General features: G+C 45.4%; 1 protein-coding gene across 1 annotated transcript in view; it reads right to left on the bottom strand.

Moving 5' to 3' along the window:
* LOC124040648 (zinc finger E-box-binding homeobox 1-like) overlaps nucleotides 1-23,290 on the bottom strand; it is a 110,830-nt gene that overhangs the window by 35,453 nt on the left and 52,087 nt on the right. The window contains exon 2 of the mRNA XM_046357729.1: nucleotides 8,634-8,798. Within this exon, the coding sequence (XP_046213685.1) occupies nucleotides 8,634-8,798 (165 nt within the window). The remainder of the gene's footprint in view (nucleotides 1-8,633; nucleotides 8,799-23,290) is intronic.

Here is a 23,290-nt window from a genome sequence, read left to right as displayed (position 1 = left end):
GGCTACTCCTGGCTAACGTCTCTGTCCCGAAGCAAGCACCAGTTAGCCTTGAGCTAGCCTCGAGCTAGGCCCATTGGAGTGACAGGTAGCCTAGAGGTTAGAGTATTGGGTCAGTAACCAAAAGGTTGCTAGATTGAATCCCCGAGCTGACAAGGAAAAATCTGTCGTTCTGCCCCTGAACAAGGCAGCTAATCCACTGTTCCTAGGCCGTCATGGTAAATAAGAATTTGTTCTTAACTGACTTGTCAAGTTAAATAAAGGTTAAATAAATAAATCTCCCGGCTTGCCGAAGAGGTCCACCAGCTAATTCTTGGGCTACAATACCTCTTTTGCCAATTGGCCTGGACCATTTACTGCTGACACGGGGCCCCGGCCATCCATCACGACTGGTCTGCCGATGCAATGTCCGAGGTGGTTTCAACAGTCTCTTCCGTTGTGACATCGCCGAAGGCCCATCTGCTATCCCCGACACGCTAGCTGTATGAATCGCTGTGTCTCCAGCTCGCCTAGCGTAGTAGTGACTACTGAATCGGCTCCCTGACTCACCCATTGCTACTCATTGGAATGTCAATATGCCTTGTCTATTGCTGTTTTGATTAGTGATTATTGTCTTATTTCACTGTAGAGCCCCCAGCCCTGCCTTAGATAGCCCTTTTATCCCACCCCCCACACATGCAGTGGCCTCAGCTGGCTTAACTGGTGCCTCTAGAGACAAAACCGCTCTCATCGTCACTCAATGCCTAGGTTTACCTCCACTGTACTCACGTCCAACCATACTCTTGTCTGTACATAATGCCTCAAATCTATTCTTCCATGCCGAGAAATTTGCTCCTTTTACACTCTGTTCTGAACGCAATAGATGACCAGTTCTTACAGCCTTTAGCCATACCCTTATCCTAATCCTCCTCTGTTCCTCTGGTGATGTAGTTGTTAACCCAGGCCCTGCAGCCCCCAGCACCACTCCCATTGCCCAGCTGCTCTCATGTGTTGACTTCTGTAACCGTAAAAAGCATTGGTTTCATGCATGTTAACATTACCACCCTGGACCCAAACTGTTACAGACCTATATCCATTCTGCCCTGCCTATCTAAGGTCTTCGAAAGCCAAGTCACCAAACAAGTCACTGACCATCTCGAATCCCACCGTACCTTCTCCACTGTGCAATCTGGTTTCCGAGCCGGTCACAAGTCTCTCACTGTTTCCTCTTGTTATAGACCCCCCTCAGCCTCCAGCTGTGCCCTGGACACCATATGTGAATTGATTGCCCCCCCATCTATCTTCAGAGTTCGTACTGTTAGGTGACCTAAACAGGGATATGCTTAACACCCCGGCCATCCTACACTCTAAGCTAGATGACATTAAGCTCACACAAATTATCAAGGAACCTACCAGGTACAACCCTAAATCCGTAACCATGGGCACCCTCTTAGATATCATCCTGACCAATTTTCCCTCTAAATACACCTCTGCCATCTTCAACCAGGATCTCAGCGATCACTGCCTCATTGGCTGCGTCCATAATGGGTCTGCGGTCAAACAACAACCCCTCATCACTGTCAAACGCTGCCTAAAACATTTCAGCAAGCAGGCCTTCTAATCGACCTGACCCGGGTATCCCGGAAGGATATTGACCTCATCCCGTCAGTAGAGGATGCCTGATTGCGATTTAAAAGTACTTTCCTCACCATCTTAAATAAGCATGCCCTATTCAAAAAATGTAGACCTAAGAACATATATAGCCCAGACTTGACTGCCTGCCCTTGACCAGCACAAAAACATCCTGTGGCATTCTGTTCTAGCATCGAATAGCCCTCGTGATATGCAACTTTTCAGGGAAGTCAGAAATCAATATACACAGTCAGATAGGAAAGCTAAGGCTAGCTTTTTCAAACAAGAATTTGCATCTTGTTGCACTAATTCCAAAAAGTTTTGGGACACTGTAGTCCATGAAGAATAAGAGCACCTCCTCCCAGCTGCCCACTGCAGTGAGGCTAGGAAACACTGTCACCACCGATAAATCTAACTTCAATAAGCATTACTCCTACCCCGGCCAACAACTCTGTACCCCCTGCAGCAACGTAAGTTAACAAACAGATCACCAACCATTTCGAATCCCACCGTACCTTCTCCACTATGCAATTTGGTTTCCGAGCTGGTCATGGGTGCACCTCAGCCACGCTCAAGGTCCTAAACGATATTATAACCGCCATTGATAAAAGACAGTACTGTGCAGCCGTCTTCATCGACCTGGCAGAGGCTTTCGACTCTGTCAATTACCACATTCTTATCGGCAGACTCAATTAGCCTTGGTTTCTCAAATGACTGCCTCGCCTTGTTCACCAACTACTTCTCAGATAAAGTTCAGTGTGTCAAATCGGATGGCCTGTTGTCCGGACCTCTGGCAGTCTCTATGGGGGTGCCACAGGGTTCAAATCTCGGGCCGACTCTCTTCTCTGTATATATCAATGATGTCTCTCTTGCTGCTGGTGATTCTCTGATCCACCTCTACGCAGATGACACCATTCTGTATACATCTGGCCCTTCTTTGTGTAATGGATGTGAAACAGCTAGCTTAGTTAGCGGTGGTGCGCGCTAAATAGCGTTTCAATCGGCGACGTCACTTGCTCTGAGACCTTGAAGTAGTAGTTCCCCTTGCTCTGCATGGGCCGCGGCTTTTGTGGAGCGATGGGTAACGATGCTTCGAGGGTGACTGTTGTTGATGTGTGCAGAGGGTCCCTGGTTCGCGCCCGGGTATGGGCAAGGTGACGGTCTAAAGTTATACTGTTACATTGATGCTGTTGACCCGGATGACTGGTTCCTACGGAAAAGGAGGAGGTCAAACAGGGGGTGAGTTTAACGGATGTGAAACGGCTAGCTTAGTTAGCGGTGGTGCGCGCTAAATAGCGTTTCAGTCGGTGACGTCACTTGCTCTGAGACCTTGAAGAGGTAGTTCCGCTTGCTCTGCAAGGGCCGCGGCTTTTGTGGAACGATGGGTAACGATGCTTCGAGGGTGACTGTTGTTGATGTGTGCAGAGGGTCCCTGGTTTGCGCCCGGGTATGGGCGAGGGGACAGTCTAAAGTTATACTGTTAAACAAGCTTCAATGCCATACAACACTCTTTCGGTGGCCCGCACCCGCCCGCCCGACTAGCATCACTACTCTGGACGGTTCTGACTTAGAATATGTGGACAACTACAATTACCTAGGTGTCTGGTTAGACTGTCAACTCTCCTTCCAGACTCACATTAAGCATCTCCAATCCAAAATTAAATCAAGAATCGGATTCCTATTTTGCAACAAAGCCTCTTTCACTCATGCCAACAAACATACCCTCGTAAAACGGACTATCCTACCGATCCTTGACTTTGGCGATGTCATTTACAAAATAGCCTCCAACACTCTACTCAGCAAACTGGATGTACTCTATCTCAGTGCCATCCGTTTTGTCACCAAAGCCCCATAAACTTACCCACCACTGCCACCTGTATGCTCTCGTTGGCTGGCCCTCGCTACATATTTGTCACCAAACCCACTGGCTCCAGGTCATCTATACGTCTTTGCTAGGTAAAGCCCCACCTTATCTCAGCCCACTGGTCACCATAGCAACACCCACCCATAGCACGCGCTCCAGCAGGTATATTTCACTGGTCATCCCCAAAGCCAACACTTACTTTGGCCGCCTTTCTTTCCAGTTCTCTGCTACCAATAACTGGAAAAAATTGCAAAAATCACTGAAGTTGCAGACTTAATATCTCCCTCTCAAACTTTAAGCATCAGCTGTCAGAGCAGCTTACCGATCACTGTACCTGTACACAGCCCATCTGTAAATAGCCCACCCAACTACCTCATCCCCATATGGTTATTTATCTGCTTGCTCTTTTGCATCCCAGTATCTCTACTTACATATCATCATCTGCACATCTATCACTCCACTGTTAATGCTAAATTGTAATTATTTTGCCTCTATGGCCTATTTATTGCCTTACCTCCCTAATCTTCTACATTTGCACACACTGCAAATGAATGTTTCTATTGTGTTATTGACAGTACATTTGTTTATGTGTAACTCTGTGTTGTAGTTTTTGTCGCACTGCTTTATTTTATCTTGGCCAGGTCGCAGTTGTAAATGATAACTTTTTTTCAACTGGCCTACCTGGTTAAATACAGGTGAAATTAAAACTAAAATAATATATAATAATCTCCTTTGAATGTTGATATTTGTCTGCAATGTCAACCAAACACAATTTCATATACATTTTTTAATAGCCTAAAGTTAATCTTACAAACGAATGTAACCGTATTTGTTTGACCTTAAAATGATTAACACATCTATGGCCACAATCTGAGGTCACTGTTACTAAATGTCCTCTTATGTAATCATATAAAGTCTGCATGTTCAAGATAGCATGTAAAGGCTGCAGGTCTGTGGAGATCTTCACAACTGCTATAATAATCTGCACAAAATCTCAAACCAAAAATTAGTGTTAAGTGCCTTGTTCAAAGGCAAAGGTTTTACCCTTGTCGGCTCGGGTCGGCTTGGGTAGTCAAACCAGCAACCTTTCGGTTAGTGCAATCCAGGACATTTGGTTGTGCTATTAGATGAAGCACAGTGATAACTCATTAAATTGTTGTATAAATACAAAATATCTGACATATCTCCCAAAGGTAGCCGCCCTGTCTGAGGAGAGTAGAGATCATCTGTTCAGGAAAATAGAGAGAGGGAGAGAGAGTCCTCCCAGGCTCTGAGTACAGTACTCCCAGGCAGCTCACAGTACCACACAGGAAGCCAGGTGACGCTAGCCAACAGGGGCTATATGAAATCAAGAGCGTAATGGAGTAACTTCCCATCTCTCTTCTTTCCCACAGCACACAGAATGGACACTCACAGAGGATATCATGTTCACCTTAATTATTTCCTAGAAAGGTGTTTTTTACAGAAGAAATGCCTTTATATGCCCTTAACATACATTTTATTATTAAACAATTTTCAGAAAGACTCATATTCCAATAGATTGAAGGAGAAAAAAGTGTCAGTGCTTTAGTTGCATTCTCTGCTACTAAATCCCTACTCACTCAAGATATTCTCACGATGAACCAACACTGGCGCAAGAGGGATTTGGTGGGTGAGGCATGTTTTTGGCACTCGTACTGTGTGAGACGTATTGGAGCAGGTGGAGGGATCAGGGTGCACAACTGTTTCCAAATGGACAGAGTTAGTAAGGCGAGTGTTGGCACAGGCACTGGATTACAGTACGCTTTTAGAAAAAAAAGGTGCTATCTAGAACCTAAAGGGGTTCTTCGGCTTTCCCCATAGGATAACCCTTTGAAGAACCCTTTATGGTTCCAGGTAGAACCCTTTTGGGTTCCATCTTGAAGTATTTCCACAGAGGGTTTTACATTGAAACCTAAAAGGGTTGATCATTTGAGTCAGCCGTGTAGAGCTAGGGCAAAAAACAAAACGTGCACCCCTGGGAGGCCCCAGGCCCCAGTTTGGGAAACCCTGACCTATATAGAGCACTACTTTACAACAGGATGCAGCCTATCACATATAACATGGTCCTCTGTGGGTCTATGTGAGGAAGATTTGCAGTATCAGGGGAAAGTTGAGTAATGCAGTACTGATTTGATGCAAGACGTGGGACTAGACAAGCATTTTTCAGTATGAAAGTGTGTAAATAAGATGGCAGCAAGTGTCCGCCGAATACCATCATATCTATTCTACCTGATGAGAGGGAGAGAGAGAGACAGAGAGACAGAGAGAGAGAGAGAGAGAGAGAGAGAGAGAGAGAGAGAGAGAGAGAGAGAGAGAGAGAGAGAGAGAGAGAGAGAGAGAGAGAGAGAGAGAGAGAGAGAGAAAGCTGGGTAAATAGTGGACAGAGCACGTGTTGGGTTATTTTTGACCCAGCCAGTTGGGTCACTTAGTTGGGTTATTGATCTATGATCTTCCGGGTCAGATCAGAAGCCTGGAGGCGAAGCTTGATAGGATTGTGGCTTTCAGATAGTTATTTTTGACCACATATGAGAGTAAATGTATTTCCGGTTAATCTGTTCTGTTGTCAACACATGTTAAGGTTAAGCACGGACACTTTTGTAGCTTAATGAGCCTCGCACGGTTTGAGTTCCTCAAGTGCCTATGTGTATCCCAATGTTGGGATAGTTACCCCTTTTTATGGTATACAATGTCATTCATTTTAAATACAAATATGTAATGTGCAAAAATATTGAAGGGAAATGTAATTTTGCAGTGCACAAACACAAAAAGCATGAGCTGGCGCACACCCAGATACAATTATTTAGTGAGAGGTGCTGGCTAATGGCGAATAAACAGTAAGCTATAAAAACAAAGAGAGTCGTACACTCCATATGTATAAACTATGGAGTGGGTATCTATTGGGTAAAACACCAATGTTTCGGCATCCCTGTGCCTTCCTCAGGGTGAACATAACATGATGAACAGGAACGCCATTTACTCTCTCCTGAAAATAGCCTATGGATTACATTAAAAAAGACCCCTCTGCTGGATCAACTCAGCATGAAAGTGAATAAAAACCCAACTGATGGTTAAATTAGCCCCTGTTTGGGTAATCCAAAAGTGTGGCCCATTGCGGCGTGGCTTTCAGATAGTTATTGTAGGCCACCCGTGAGAGTTAATGTCATTCATGTTCATCGTGTTAAGTTTGTACACTGCAAATTTCAATGTTCCTTCAATATTTTTGCACATGAGATATTTCATATACAATTTATAATTATTTAAATATCAAAACACAGTGGTAACTATCCCAGCATAGGGAAATACATAGGTATTTAAGGAACTTCGACACTTGTGTTAGCTTTATTAAAGCTATAAAAGTGTCAGTGCTCAACCTTAACATGTGTTGACAACACAACAGAACAGATTAAATGGAAGTACATATGCTCACAGGTGGCAAAAAAGAACTATCTGAAACCCACACCGCTGCTAAACCACGCCTCCAGTCTTCTGATCTGAGGCAAATGGATCATAGCTCAAAAAGCCAACATCAACAACCCAACTTAAAGAAAACAGTGGGTTGTTTGTGACCCAACTGGCTGAGTCAATATAAGCCAATGTGTGTTCTGTTCAATATTTACCCAAATTGTGTTGTTTTAACCCAGCATTGTTTTGTGTGTGCACGCAGACAACAGCATCAATGGTGCATAAACTGCCAGCAGTCATGTAGGTGTCCAGTCCATGTGTACAATCTTCAATACTACAGCACATCCTCAAACAGACCACACCTAAAAAGACATCTTAACCACAACTAGTCTCTTTACAGTGCACCAACTTTTGACTAGGGCCCATAAGGCCCACAGTCTTTGTCGAGCAGGATAATGTAAATGTAGTTGTCCTACCTCTTAAATATGCCTGATGTGTCAGTGTCATTACCAGTTGAAGTTGCCCACAGTCTTTGTCGAGCAGGATAATGTAAATGTAGTTGTCCTACCTCTTGAATATGCCTGATGTGTCAGTGTCATTACCAGTTGAAGGTGCCCACAGTCTTTGTCGAGCAGGATAATGTAAACGTAGTTGTCCTACCTCTTAAATATGCCTGATGTGTCAGTGTCATTACCAGTTGAAGTTGCCCACAGTCTTTGTCGAGCAGGATAATGTAAATGTAGTTGTCCTACCTCTTAAATATGCCTGATGTGTCAGTGTCATTACCAGTTGAAGTTGCCCACAGTCTTTGTCGAGCAGGATAATGTAAATGTAGTTGTCCTACCTCTTAAATATGCCTGATGTGTCAGTGTCATTACCAGTTGAAGTTGCCCACAGTCTTTGTCGAGCAAGATAATGTAAATGTAGTTGTCCTACCTCTTGAATATGCCTGATGTGTCAGTGTCATTACCAGTTGAAGTTGCCCACAGTCTTTGTCGAGCAGGATAATGTAAATGTAGTTGTCCTACCTCTTGAATATGCCTGATATGTCAGTGTCATTACCAGTTGAAGGTGCCCACAGTCTTTGTCGAGCAGGATAATGTAAATGTAGTTGTCCTACCTCTTGAATATGCCTGATGTGTCAGTGCCATTACCAGTTGAAGTTGCCCACAGTCTTTGTCGAGCAGGATAATGTAAATGTAGTTGTCCTACCTCTTAAATATGCCTGATGTGTCAGTGTCATTACCAGTTGAAGTTGGTGTGTTTCTAAAGTCAATGAAAAGATGTTAACAAAAAAACGAAACAGCAATGTGGTTGTATGTTCTGTTTTTTGCACTCACACCTGCAATTGTTTTTCTCTTCCTGGCACGGATTCTGCTGATAGCAGCTATTTCGAAGAAGGGCAATGACTGTCGTATGCAATATTTTCTCCCTACTAAACTTAGTTGATGCATTGACTGTACATCGCTCTAGATTAGAGCATCAGACAAATTAATACAATTGAAAAGTAATTGTTCTGTATGTACTGTATAGTCTAACCACACACGAACGCACACACACACACACACACACACACACACACACACACACACACACACACACACACACACACACACACACACACACACACACACACACACACACACACACACACACACACACACACACACACACACACACACACACACACACACACACACAAAGTTATCATATTCTATGTTCTAGCCTAGAGTCTCACCTCCATCCCAGGTGTCTTGGTGAGTCTCTGTACCGTTCTGGGTTAATACTACTGAGGCGTCTTCTGGCAGCGTGCTGTCACCATCAGGGTCTTCCTCCACTATGTGTAGCTTGTCCTCATCATCAGAGTCTGACTGGCCCTCCACAACATTGTTGTAATTTGTTACTGTGGAGACACAGAGAGAAGAGAAAGAGGATGGTCAATGAATAAGTAAGTAAAGAAGTAAGTCTCAGCCAGAACAGCCCATAGAGCAGGAGCCTATCTCCTGTTTCTGTAGTAAGGTAGCTTGTTGTACAAGTACACCCCCTGGACAGGACGCTAAGTCAATGAGAGATAGAGGGAAATAATCTGGTAGTCAAAGTGCCTGGGCTTACAGTTTAGTGGGTCACTGTTGCATTGTTGTTGCAGAAATCTAACATACTATTATAACTGCGCAGTAGAAAGATAAGATAATTACTAGGCCTACATGGAGATGCGTTGGAATTGTTAAGTGGGAAAAACTGATGTAAAAAGTTTGGAAAACGTAATGGAAAATGCTAAAATCATTCAAAATACAACAAATAAAGAGTAACCTTTGTCCTCTAACCTTTGCTCTCTACGACATGTTGAAAGTTGAAATTATCCATAATAACACTGCTAGCTATCTTGAATGTAATTTTCTCAAGTGATGAACCCTGAGACCTCTGTTCCAGTGTTTACACAGCCCCATTGACAGATAAAAGAGAGAGAAATAGAGAGGGAGAGAGAGACCTATTGACGGATAAGAGAGGAGAAGAACGTGTTGATTTGATGCAGAGCAGCAGCACCTTTAAATAAGCTAGGCTGTGTATGCTAAGAATATGTGTGTGCTAATGATGCATCCCAAATAGCACACTATTCCCTACATGGTGTACTACTTTTGACCAGAGCCCTATGGGCCCTGGTCAAAAGTAGGGCACCATATAGGGAATTGAGTACCATTTGAGATGCATCCTCTGTGAGTAGACTGCTCTGACAGTCTGTCAAGTAGCCTACACCTCCTTGGTCACCAGCACCTCAGCATTAGACCTAGCTATTGTTTCTTCCCAGAAATGGACACGCTGTTTTCAAATTGGCCCACATTTGTTTCAGGTGTGTTTCAAATGAGTTTGTCTAATTTTACCTCCTCCTGATGCATGCTCATTTGCCAAATATAGAGTAATAGACTTAAATTGGTTACACAGGTTGATAGGCATACTGCCTGCATCCCAAATGGCACCCTATATAGTGCACTACTTTTGACCTGGCCCCATAGGGCTCTGGTCGACAGTAGTGCACTATATAGGGAATAGGTTGACACGTGCCAGCAGCATACCACGCTGCATCCCACTGCTGGCTTGCTTCTGAAGCTAAGCAGGGTTGGTCCTGGTCAGTCTCTGGATGGGAGACCAGATGCTGCTGGAAGTGGTGTTGGAGGGCCCATAGGACGCACTCTTTCCTCTGGTCTAAAAAACATTCCAATGCCCCAGGGCAGTGATTGGGGACACTGCTCTGTGTCGGGTGCCGTCTTTCGGATGGGACATTAAACGGGTGTCCTGACTCTCTGAGGTCATTGAAGATACCATGGCACTTATTGTAAGGGTAGGGGTGTTAACCCCGGTGTCCTGGCTAAATTCCCAATCTGGCCACCTAATCATCCCCAGCTTACAATTGGATCATTCATCCCCCTCCTCTCCCCTGTAACTATTCCCCAGGTTGTTGCTGTAAATGAGAATGTGTTCTCAGTCAACCTACCTGGTAAAATAACATTAAAAACAATGAAATGTGTGATGGGGACTAGTAGGGCAGTGATTGTGTGACTCAGTTTATGTGCTGCTAGACTATTTCATGAGCCTGTAGAGGGAATCAGGAAGTACAGTATGGTTTTCAGAAGACTAGGAATGTCACTTTAAACCAGGAAGATGTGCAGTATATTGAAGTGGATGCTGCATTGGACATGAGGAATAAGATGACCCCCTATTCCCTATGTAGTGCACTACTTTTGACATTTGGGACATAGTAAAAAAATAGGCTCATATTGTCACTAAGCAGTCATTGGTAGATTATATAGTATTCTGCCCAGTTTCACAGAAGTAGTCAGAAAACAAGCTACAATTAATAGGTAGGCTATGTCTTAAAAAAAAGATGAAAGGTGACCCAGGTAAGTATAAATAGCTTTCTAACTTTGAATTCATGATTCATGGTCTTTCAGGTCGTCACACACAAAGTGGCGTCTCATCTTTTCTGTAAAGAGCTGCTATGCTGAGTTGGTGATGTGTGTGCCAATTGGCACCTATTCTTATAGTGATCTACTTTGGCTAGAGTCCTATAGAGGGGTTGGCTGACAACGTCACAAAAATGATGAGCGCGCATCGATGGGGCCAGAAGCCGTGCTTTGTTATGATTCTGAATGGTCAGATCGCTACCAACAATTTGGGGAATCATAGATGGCTCGTTTTAGCTAGTTTTATCTTGTCTTGATGCCATGTCTTGTTTTGACTGATTTCATGTCAATGCTAGTGTGGCTCAAATTCACTAGCTAGCAAACCAACAACTGTGACATTGTATTTGAGAGACAACAAAAAGCTCATTGTGCAAATGTATTTATGTTATCAATAAACATTTGGAGACTAAATATAGTTTACATCAGAGACGTCACTAGACATTCAGAACATCCGGGTCTCAGCCCTGAAGACCTGGGGCTAACTCCGGAAGGGGGGATTTTATCTCTGCGTGACCATAATGAAGCGTCCCGCACTCTTGGCCTTGCACGCTAGCCGTGAACACTTTGCAAAAACATAACTCTATGTTGCATATCTCACTGCTTTCCTCCATGCGCTGTGCTCTCCTGACGCCTAATAATTAACACTTCTTAATATTAATTCAATGGGTTGGGGTCAGTAAACCAGTCAGTAAACCCATGGAATATCTATTAGCAAGTACAAATTACAAGTGCATAACTATATCTTAATTTTCCATGAAGAAAAATAGTTGGAAAAAGTATTCATAATTTTGTTGCAATGTTTTCATAAACCATGTCCAATATTTGATTGTCAGTAGAAAAAGCCTCTTGTTGATGTTGGTGACATTACTGCTAACTAATGTGAGATTGTCATGCTGCGCTCACTGTGCAGTTTCAAAATGGTGGCAGCCTACACCACTAATGCATGTTTTGCACAAAACACTTTAGTAGTTACATGTAATATAGCAGGATTGGGATTTTAGGTTGACTTCCTTTGGATTAGGTCTGAACTGCATAACCTCACGTTAGCAGTAGGCTTGAATTAACGCCAGGGTAGTGGGTTCAATTCCCGGGACCACCCATACGTAGAATGTATGCACACATGACTGTAAGTCGCTTTGGATAAAAGCGTCTGCTAAATGGCATATATTATTATTATTATTATTATTACGTTAGCAGTAGGCTTTAATTATAACTGTAGAGTGGGGGGTGACAACTTTTGGATTAGGTTTGAACTGCATAACCTCACGTTAGCAGTAGGCTTGAATTATAACTGTAGAGTGGGGGGTGACAACTTTTGGATTAGGTTTGAACTGCATAACCTCACGTTAGCAGTAGGCTTGAATTATAACTGTGTGGGGGGGGGTTGTCAACCTTTTGCAGATAATATGTACAAACATGCTTGAAAATCATGATTTTAGAATATTTGGGGTAATAAATCACAGATTCCAAGGTCAATTAGCTACAGGACAATATTTCTACCTAATGAATTACACAAAAAATAAATACACCCCCTCCAACACCCCTGTAGTAACAACACTTCACACTATTACACACATGTACATACCAGCATACAATCCTTTCTCCAACTAAATATTCACAATGTTTGCTTTTGGAAATGAGTTATATTACACAGTACTAGGATGTTAGTCCACCCATAAAGATAAAAAATGTAACAAAATCAAACTGTAGGTGCAAACCTGTCTATGACTTCACTCTTTCCCAAGGGTGTTAGTATGTACAGTACCAGTCAAAAGTTTGGACACACCTACTCATTCCAGGGGTTTTCTTTATTTTTAAATAATAGTGAAGACATCAAAACTATGAAATAACACATATGGTATCATGTAGTTACCAAAAAAGCATTAAACACATTTAAATCTATTTTATATTGGAGATTCTTCAAAGCAGCCACCCTTTGCCTTGATGACAGTTTTGCGCTCTCCTGGCATTCTCTCAACCAGCTTCATGAGGCGTTGAATGTGTGTGCCCTGTTAAAAGTTCATTTGTGGAATATCTTTCCTTCTTAATGCTTTTCAGCCAATCAGTTGTGTTGTGACAAGGTAGGGGTGGTATATAGAAGATAGCCCTATTTGGTAAAAGACCAAGACAATATTATGGCGAGAACAGCTCAAATATTTCTGCCCCATGGAAGCGCACACATCGTTTTCATGATGTTGTCAGCCAACCCATCTATGTAGCTAGATGCTAAATAATTGTATTGTAAACACACACACAATCTATTAACTTACTTCTGCAAATACAACAACTGCCTCTGTGTTTGCTGAGCTACATCTTCATTTCTGTATAGCCAGCTTTGTTTTTTCAACAGATAACCTTAATGTTAGCTAGCTAATTGAGCTGACGTTAGCAAACGTAGCTACGGTCATGTTAGCCATGTTGAGCCTTAAGTTAGCTAGCGATCTTTATTAGTAACTTTAGCATATTTGGACAGTACTTGATTACACAGTAATTGGTTAGTTAGTGATACTTTGTCGGTTGGTGATGCAGAGCTCCAGCAGTTGTATTCAGTGTCCAGATAGCTAATCAATAACTGTACTGACAAAGTAAAAATATTTCATTCTGCACCGCAACTCTCTGATTCAGAGGGGTTGGGTTAAATGCGGAAGACACATTTCAGTTGAAGGCATTCAGTTGTACAACCGACTAGGTATCCCCCTTTCACTTTCCTGTCAAAACTGTCATGCAGGTGAAAGAGGACCCAAACGCGACTTAACAGAAACAGAGTTTATTAATGTTCAAAACCGAATAACTGAAATCCTCTAGATTAGTAGAGGGGAAAACAACTGGAGAAGCGGCCACAGACTGCAGGTCGCTTCGGGTAGGCGCAGGCCGTAGTCAACTGAGACACCTGCTCACACGCAGCGTCTGAAGAAGGCACAAAACACGACAGGACAGGGTGATACACAATCACGGCAAAAAACACGACAGGACAGGGCGAAACGCAATCACAGCATGGAATACAAAACAAGGAACCGATGGAACAGGAACGGATCACAAAGGAATAAATAGGGAGTCTAATCAGGGGAAAGGATCGGGAACAGGTGTGGGAAGACTAAATGATGATTAGGGGAATAGGAACAGCTGGGAGCAGGAACGGAACGACAGAGAGAAGAGAGAGCGAGAGAGTGAAAGGGGGAGGGGGAGAGAGGGGATAGAACCAAACAAGACCAGCAGAGGGAAACGAATAGCATGGGGAGCACAGGGACAAGACATGACAATAAATGACAAACATGACAGTACCCCCCACTCACCGAGCGCCTCCTGGCGCACTTAGGAGGAATCCTGGCGGCAACGGAGGAAATCATCGATGAGCGAACGGTCCAGCACGTCCCGAGACGGAACCCAACTCCTCTCCTCAGGACCGTAACCCTCCCAATCCACTAGGTATTGGTGACCCCGTCCCCGAGAACGCATGTCCATAATTTTATGTACCTTGTAAATAGGTGCGCTCTCGACAAGGACGGGAGGGGGAGGGAAGACGAACGGGGTGCGAAGAAAGGGCTTAACACAGGAGACATGGAAGACAGGATGGACGCGACGAAGATGTCGCGGAAGAAGCAGTCGCACAGCGACAGGATTGACGACCTGGGAGCACGGAACGGACCAATGAACCGCGGAGTCAACTTACGAGAAGCTGTCGTAAGAGGAAGGTTGCGAGTGGAAAGCCACACTCTCTGGCCGCAACAATACCTTGGACTCTTAATCCTGCGTTTATTGGCGGCTCTCACCGTCTGTGCCCTGTAACGGCAAAGTAGACCTCACCCTCCTCCAGGTGCGCTCACAACGTTGGACAAACGCTTGAGCGGAGGAACGCTGGACTCGGCAAGCTTGGGATGAGAACAGAGGAGGCTGGTAACCCAGACTACTCTGAAACGGAGATAACCCGGTAGCAGACGAAGGAAGCGAATTGTGAGCGTATTCTGCCCAGGGGAGCTGTTCTGCCCAAGACGCAGGGTTCCTGAAGGAAAGGCTGCGTAGTATGCGACCAATCGTCTGATTGGCCCTTTCTGCTTGACCGTTAGACTGGGGATGAAACCCGGAAGAGAGACTGACGGACGCACCAATCAAACGACAGAACTCCCTCCAAAACTGTGACGTGAATTGCGGACCTCTGTCTGAAACGGCGTCTAACGGGAGGCCATGAATTCTGAATACATTCTCAATAATGATTTGTGCCGTCTCCTTAGCGGAAGGAAGTTTAGCGAGGGGAATGAAATGTGCTTTAGAGAACCTATCGACAACCGTCAGAATCACAGTCTTCCCCGCAGACAAAGGCAGACCGGTAATGAAGTCTAAGGCAATGTGAGACCATGGTCGAGAAGGAATGGGGAGCGGTCTGAGACGACCGGCAGGAGGAGAGTTACCCGACTTAGTCTGCGCGCAGTCCGAACAGGCAGCCACGAAACGTGGCGTGTCACGCTCCTGAGTCGGCCACCAAAAGCGCTGGCGAATAGACGCAAGAGTGCCTCGAACACCGGGATGACCCGCTAACTTGGCAGAGTGAGCCCACTGAAGAACAGCCAGACGAGTGGAAACAGGAACGAAAATTAGGTTACTAGGACAAGCGCGCAGTAGGCTTTAATTATAACAGTGTGCGTGAGTGCTTGCTTAACCTGTCTTTCAATTCCCCAGACTGTTAACCCGACAACACGCCCATAAGGAAGAATCCCTCGGGATCAGTAGAAGCCACAGAAGAACTAAACAGACGGGATAAGGCATCAGGCTTGGTGTTCTTGCTACCCGGACGGTAAGAAATCACAAACTCGAAACGAGCGAAAAACAACGCCCAACGAGCTTGACGGGCATTAAGTCGTTTGGCAGAACGGATGTACTCAAGGTTCTTATGGTCTGTCCAAACGACAAAAAGGAACGGTATTATCCAACCACTGTCGCCATTCGCCTAGGGCTAAGCGGATGGCGAGCAGTTCACGGTTACCCACATCATAGTTGCGCTCAGATGGCGACAGGCGATGAGAAAAATAAGCGCAAGGATGAACCTTATCGTCAGACTGGAAGCGCTGGGATAGAATGGCTCCCACGCCTACCTCTGAAGCGTCAACCTCGACAATGAATTGTCTAGTGACGTCAGGAGTAACGAGGATAGGAGCGGACGTAAAACGTTCTTTTTAGAAGATCAAAAGCTCCCTGGAACCGGACCACTTAAAACACGTCTTGACAGAAGTAAGAGCTGTGAGAGGGGCAGCAACTTGACCGAAATTACGAATGAAACGCCGATAGAAATTAGCGAAACCTAAAAAGCGCTGCAACTCGACACGTGACCTTGGAACGGGCCAATCACTGACAGCTTGACCTTAGCGGAATCCATCTGAATGCCTTCAGCGGAAATAACGGAACCGAGAAAAGTAACGGAGGAGACATGAAAAGAGCACTTCTCAGCCTTTACATAGAGACAATTCTCTAAAAGGCGCTGTAGAACACGTCGAACGTGCTGAACATGAATCTCGATAACGGAGAAAAAATCAGGATATCGTCAAGATAGACAAAAACAAAAATGTTCAGCATGTCTCTCAGAACATCATTAACTAATGCCTGAAAAACAGCTGGCGCATTGGCGAGACCGAACGGCAGAACCCGGTACTCAAAATGCCCTAACGGAGTATTAAACGGTTTTCCACTGCATCCCCTCTCTGATGCGCACGAGATGGTAAGCGTTTAAGGTCCAACTTAGTAAAGCACCTGGCTCCCTGCAGAATCTCGAAGGCTGATGACATAAGGGGAAGCGGATAACGATTCTTAACCGTTATGTCATTCAGCCCTCGATAATCCACGCAGGGGCGCAGAGTACCGTCCTTCTTCTTAACAAAAAGAACCCCGCCCCGGCCGGAGAGGAAGAAGGCACTATGGTACCGGCGTCAAGAGACACAGACAAATAATCCTCGAGAGCCTTACGTTCGGGAGCCGACAGAGAGTATAGTCTACCTCGAGGAGGAGTGGTCCCCGGAAGGAGATCAATACTACAATCATACGACCGGTGAGGAGGAAGGGAGTTGGCTCGGGACCGACTGAAGACCGTGCGCAGATCATGATATTCCTCCGGCACTCCTGTCAAATCGCCAGGTTCCTCCTGAGAAGTAGGGACAGAAGAAACGGGAGGGATGGCAGACATTAAACACTTCACATGACAAGAAACGTTCCAGGATAGGATAGAATTACTAGACCAATTAATAGAAGGATTATGACATACTAGCCAGGGATGACCCAAAACAACAGGTGTAAACGGTGAACGGAAAATCAAAAAAGAAATAGTCTCACTGTGGTTACCAGATACTGTGAGGGTTAAAGGTAGTGTCTCAAATCTGATACTGGGAAGATGACTACCATCTAAGGCGAACATGGGCGTAGGCTTATCTAACTCTCTGAAAGGAATGTCATGTTTCCGAACCCATGTTAGTCCATGAAACAACCCTCAGCCCCAGAGTCTATCAAGGCACTACATGTAACCCGAACCGGTCCAGCGTAGGTGGACCGAACAAAGTAGTACAGGACTTTGATGGAGAGACTTGAGTAGTTGCGCTCACCTGTAGCCCTCCGCTTACAGATGAGCTCTGGCTTTTACTGGACATGAATTAACGAAATGTCCAGCAACTCCACAATAGAGGCACAGGCGGTTGGTGATCCTCCGTTCCCTCTCCTTATTCGAGATGCGAATCCCTCCCAGCTGCATGGGCTCAGTCTCAAAGCCAGAGGGGGAGATGGTTGCGATGCGGAGCAGGGAAACACCGTTGATGCGAGCTCTTTCCACGAGCCCGGTGACGAAGATCTACCCGTCGTTCTATGCGGATGGCAGAGCAATCAAAGAGTCCACATCTGAAGGAACCTCCCGGGAGAGAATCTCATCCTTAACCACAGCGTGGAGTCCCTCCAGAAAACGAGCGAGCAGCGCCGGCTCGCTCCACTCACTAGAGGCAGCAAGAGTGCGAAACTCAATGGAATAATCCGTTATGGACCGTTCACCTTGGCATAAGGAAGCCAGGGCCCTAGAAGCCTCCCCACCAAAAACTGAACGGTCAAAAACCCGAATCATCTCCTCTTTAAAGTTCTGAAATCGTTAGAGCAAACAGCCCTTGCCTCCCAGATAGCTGTGCCCCATTCTCGAGCCCGGCCAGTGAGGAGTGAGATGACGTAAGCAACCCGAGCTCTCTCTCTAGAGTATGTGTTGGGTTGGAGAGAGAACACAATCTCACACTGCGTGAGAAAGGAGCGGCACTCAGTGGGCTGCCCGGAGTAGCAAGGTGGGTTATTAACCCTAGGTTCTGGAGGCTCGGCAGGCCAGGAAGTAACAGGTGGCACGAGACGTAGACTCTGGAACTGTCCAGAGAGGTCGGAAACCTGAGCAGCCAGGTTTTCCACGGCCTGGCGAGCAGCGGACAATTCCTGCTCGTGTCTGCCGAGCATGGCTCCTGGATCTCGACGGCAGTGTAACGAGCGTCTGAAGTCGCTGTCCATTCTTTGATCGGTTCCTTCTGTCATGCAGGTGAAAGAGGACCCAAACGCGACTTAACAGAAACAGAGTTTATTAATGTTCAAAACCGAATAACTGAAATCCTCTAGATTAGTAGAGGGAAAACAACTGGAGAAGCGGCCACAGACTGCAGGTCGCCGGGTAGGCGCAGGCCGTAGTCAACTGAGACACCTGCTCACACGCAGCGTCTGAAGAAGGCACAAAACACGACAGGACAGGGTGATACACAATCACGGCAAAAACACGACAGGACAGGGCGAAACGCAATCACAGCATGGAATACAAAACAAGGAACCGATGGAACAGGAACGGATCACAAAGGAATAAATAGGGAGTCTAATCAGGGGAAAGGATCGGGAACAGGTGTGGGAAGACTAAATGATGATTAGGGGAATAGGAACAGCTGGGAGCAGGAACGGAACGACAGAGAGAAGAGAGAGCGAGAGAGTGAAAGGGGGAGGGGGAGAGAGAGGGATAGAACCAAACAAGACCAGCAGAGGGAAACGAATAGCATGGGGAGCACAGGGACAAGACATGACAATAAATGACAAACATGACAAAAACCCTGCGCATAAAATGTGCTAGGTTGCTAATGAAGCAGCACTGCTAGCTAGACTGGGTAGTCCCTCAGTGAAGCTTTTGAGTCAACATGTTTAAATGTAAATTACTCGAATTTGATTTACGAGGTCAATAACTCTGAATAACATCATCATGGGCTAACAAAATGTGCTACAGTAACAGCTACCTAACAAAGTTAACCTCCGGTTCTCCTTCTCATTTTTGCGCTCGCTTCCTCAGAGAATGAACAGACGCAGTGTGCCGGATTATCATTTCTTTGGACAAATAAGAAAAGACTTTAGAAAACCACTTTGACTCTGCCTTCTAAAGTGCCACCGTACACAAAAATGCTGTTATTAGGCAGCACTAAATAGGCAGGGCAGGCAAGGGCTCATGTATTAATTGCAGTGTAGCCTAGCTTGTTTTAAACCATCCCAGCAGTGAAAAAGCCTCGGGACGGAGAGAATATAATTTAGGGCTGAAACTCTGAAAGCCCAGGTCTGGTGACCTCAATGGTTTACATGTTGTCAGCAATCTAAAACAGGGGTGTCAGACTCATTCCATGCAGAGCCTAGTGTCTGCAGGTTTTTGTTTTTCCCATTCAATTAAGACCTAGACAACTAGGTGAGGGAAGTGATTTACTAATTAGTGACCTTAATTCATCAATCAAGTACAAGGGAGGAGCGAAAACCCGCAGACACTCGGCCCTCCGTGGAATCAGTTTGACACATAATCTAAACCAACTGTCACGCCCTGACCATAGAGAGCCCTTGGTTCTCTATGGTGTAGTAGGTCAGGGCGTGACTAGGGGGTGTTCTAGTATGTCTATTTCTATGTTGGTGGTAATATCTTTCCCAATTAGAGGCAGCTGTTTATCGTTGCCTCTGATTGGGGATCATATTTAGGTAGCCATTTCCCCACCTGTGTTTTGTGGGATATTGTTTGTGTTTAGTTGCACGTCATGACGTGACATTTCTTTATTTCTTTATTGTTTTGTTTGTTTCAAGGAGATTAAAAAATATGTGGAACTAAACTCACGCTGTGCCTTGGTCCGCTCATTACGACGATCGTGACACCAACCCCATAGTTGTGCACACGTTGGTATTGTACCTAACCGTCTATGGGTTGAGACACTATGGTTGATTGAAAAGGGTGTATAGTTTTTCACACTTGCTATTATATTAATGATGAAGTCTCCCGAGTGGTGCAGCGGTCTAAGGCACTGCATCTCAGTGCTAGAGGCAGCACTACAGACACTGGTTCGATTCCAGGCTGCACCATAACCGGCTGTGATTGGGAGTCCCATAGGGCGGCGCACAATTGGCCCAGCGTGGTCCGGGATAGGTTTTGGCCGAGGTCTGCCATTGTAAATAGGAATTTGTTCTTAACTGACTTGCCTAGTTTAATAAAGGTAAACATATATATATATATTTTTGAATAATCTCAATTTCACCAGCAGTACCATACTGAAATACATCACTGGCTGAGGCATTGCTCTCCATCTTGACCACTGGCCCACTACTCAAGCTTCTCTCCTCTGCTATCATATCATGGCCCTGGTCTGCCAGCTTCCACACAAAGACAAGGGAATGATGCCACACCCTGCCTCACATCATCAGTAGCAGGCTGTGCCTCTGTCATAGGAGCCTGTAGTATGAGCAAATACAATTAGAGTCTCTCTGTGTTGCTACACCCCCCCCTCAGCTGTGGCTGCACCCGTGGTTGTCTATGTCCACCCCGGCCCAGCCCTCCCTACCCAACACCATCCCACCAGCTGCACACAGTCATACTCACCCTGTGCATGCCTTGTTTCAGCCAGGTGTTTATGCAGGTCTAATTACACACAGCCATAGGAGGAGATGGGAAATTGATTTAGCGGCAAGCTGTGACGACTGGCTGTTATCTAAACACTGTGAGTGTAGCATGGTGATAACACGCAGATAAGACTTAGATGCCCCGGGGCTGCCATCTGTCTGTCTTACTACTGCCTCTTAAGAACAAAGCAGACTGCGCAGATGAATGGTTAAAAACAACAGATCGCCTTACTATCGCCTCTGACCACAGAACATCGCCCGTCATTTTCAGGTTAACTTCACCACAATTCTAGCCTAGGCTATATGTTGAATCTGGCTTTTCAGATGTACTTTCCAATCTATGGCAGATGATGTATCAGTATGGCACTTCTCATCACTCATTACAGGTTGAAACCAGACACCGGCTGCCCTACACATCATTTCATCCCAGAGCTATTTCTCCTGGAGAGTTCATCTGAAAAGGACAAACTGCAACCAAGAGGAAAAATAATCACTTGCTCATCACCCTGGAGAGAGCAAATGTATTTCACATGGCTGCAGTCACTGATTTGATCTGTAGGCACTTTGTTTTAATGTGGGACTGTGTGAAAAATTGCCGTCCATACTGCTTGAATGAACTGCTCCTGTACAGGGGCACAGGGAGGTGGGTGAAGAAGACTATGAGGAGGAGGGAGGAAAAATGTTTGCATGGTGCTGGAGTGAGGAACGAGACCCATTTGAAAATGCAGGAGGGAGTTTGTGTGTGTGTGTGTGTGTGTGTGTGTGTGTGTGTGTGTGTGTGTGTGTGTGTGTGTGTGTGTGTGTGTGTGTGTGTGTGTGTGTGTGTGTGTGTGTGTGTGTGTGTGTGTGTGTGTGTGTGTGTGTGTGTGTGTGTGTGTGTGTGTTGGGAGCGATGAGGAGGTTGTTTAATGAGGGCTAAGAAGTGGTTGTTTGTTCACAGGTGACAGGTGCTACAGTTACAGTGCTTCTTCATTACTCTGTGGTTAGGTGCATGTACCCGTAACTCCACACACACACACACACACACACACACACACACACACACACACACACACACACACACACACACACACACACACACACACACACACACACACACACACACACACACACACACACACACACACACACACACACACACACACCCTCCACATCGATCCAGATTGTCATCGACCCCGACCTGCTCTTGTCTGGTCATGATGGCATGATCGTCTGCCTGCCCGGCAGAAAACACTGAATCAGCCCAGAAGGAAATATGACTGGACTAAAGGGGAGAAGAAGGCATAGGCTGTGTCCCACATGGTGCCCCATTCTCTATATAGTGCCCTACTTTTGACCAGGGCCCATAGGGCCCCATAGGGCTCTGGTCAGAATTAGTGCACTATTGTAGGGAATAGGGTGCCATTTGAGACTTATCCAGATGGTGCTAACTCCGCCTTTAATGAGTGGTCATATAAATCAGAACAGATAGGGGGCAGCACAGAGCAGGTTTAGCAACAGACAAAACAATACAAAAGCTGCTACATACACACACTGCTAGTTATTTATTGAGCAGCAGCTTCTCCTGGTATTATGTGTGTGTGTGTGTTTGTATGTGTGTGTGCGTCTTTCTGGAAGTAGTACACTACATAGGAAAGAGCAGCAAGAGACAAGTACATTCCTGCATTCACACGGACACAGCCTGTCTGTTTGATTGAGCTGTTAACATAGAACAGGGAGGCCCATCAACAACGTAGGAGTCCTCTGTAGCCACGTCACAGCAGAATCCGCTGTTAGACAAACTTCCCACCTTCTCCGGCCGCCCTGACATGAACTGCCGAAGAAAACAGCCAGGAAAACGTCAACAGTGGAATCATATAGGAAATATGAAGAACATACAGCTTGCTATGTTTCAAAGCACTCTCAGTATAAAGACTTGCACAGACACACACACACACACACACACACACACACACACACACACACACACACACACACACACACACACACACACACACACACACACACACACACACACACACACACACACACACACACACACACACACACACACACACACACACACACACACACACACACTGTGACAGCTGGGGTCCTTAGGTACATTGAATCAGTTCCTCTCACAGGTTGGAGTTGGACCTGTGTTGCCCCTGGCTTGAAACTCTATCACGTAGATTTTCATTATTCTCCACTCTCTTTTCTGGCATTTGTGTGCTAGCTGAGTGGTTTCTGAGAGAGACAGAGAGAGACAGAGTGACTGAATGGATGCAGAAGAACCGTAAGCCCTCTGGGTCTTCTGCTCTGTGAAGAAGAAGACGCATCATAGGTGACATCAACTACACACAGCACAGACCCCTTTCCTGCTCCTCCCACCTTAGTGTGTGTGTTTATGGGTGCTTTACACTATTTGCTTACATTATATACATCTGTATTTTCTACAGTATAGGCTATGTGTATAGTAGTGTATATAGGCTACGTCTTAAGGCTACATCTTATAGTAGTGTATATAGGCTGTGATATGTGTAAGGCTGTATGTGTG

The sequence above is a fragment of the Oncorhynchus gorbuscha genome, linkage group LG08, assembly GCF_021184085.1.
Source record: "Oncorhynchus gorbuscha isolate QuinsamMale2020 ecotype Even-year linkage group LG08, OgorEven_v1.0, whole genome shotgun sequence".
In the NCBI taxonomy this organism is placed as follows: domain Eukaryota; kingdom Metazoa; phylum Chordata; class Actinopteri; order Salmoniformes; family Salmonidae; genus Oncorhynchus; species Oncorhynchus gorbuscha.
This window is presented reverse-complemented; position numbering and strand designations above follow the sequence as displayed.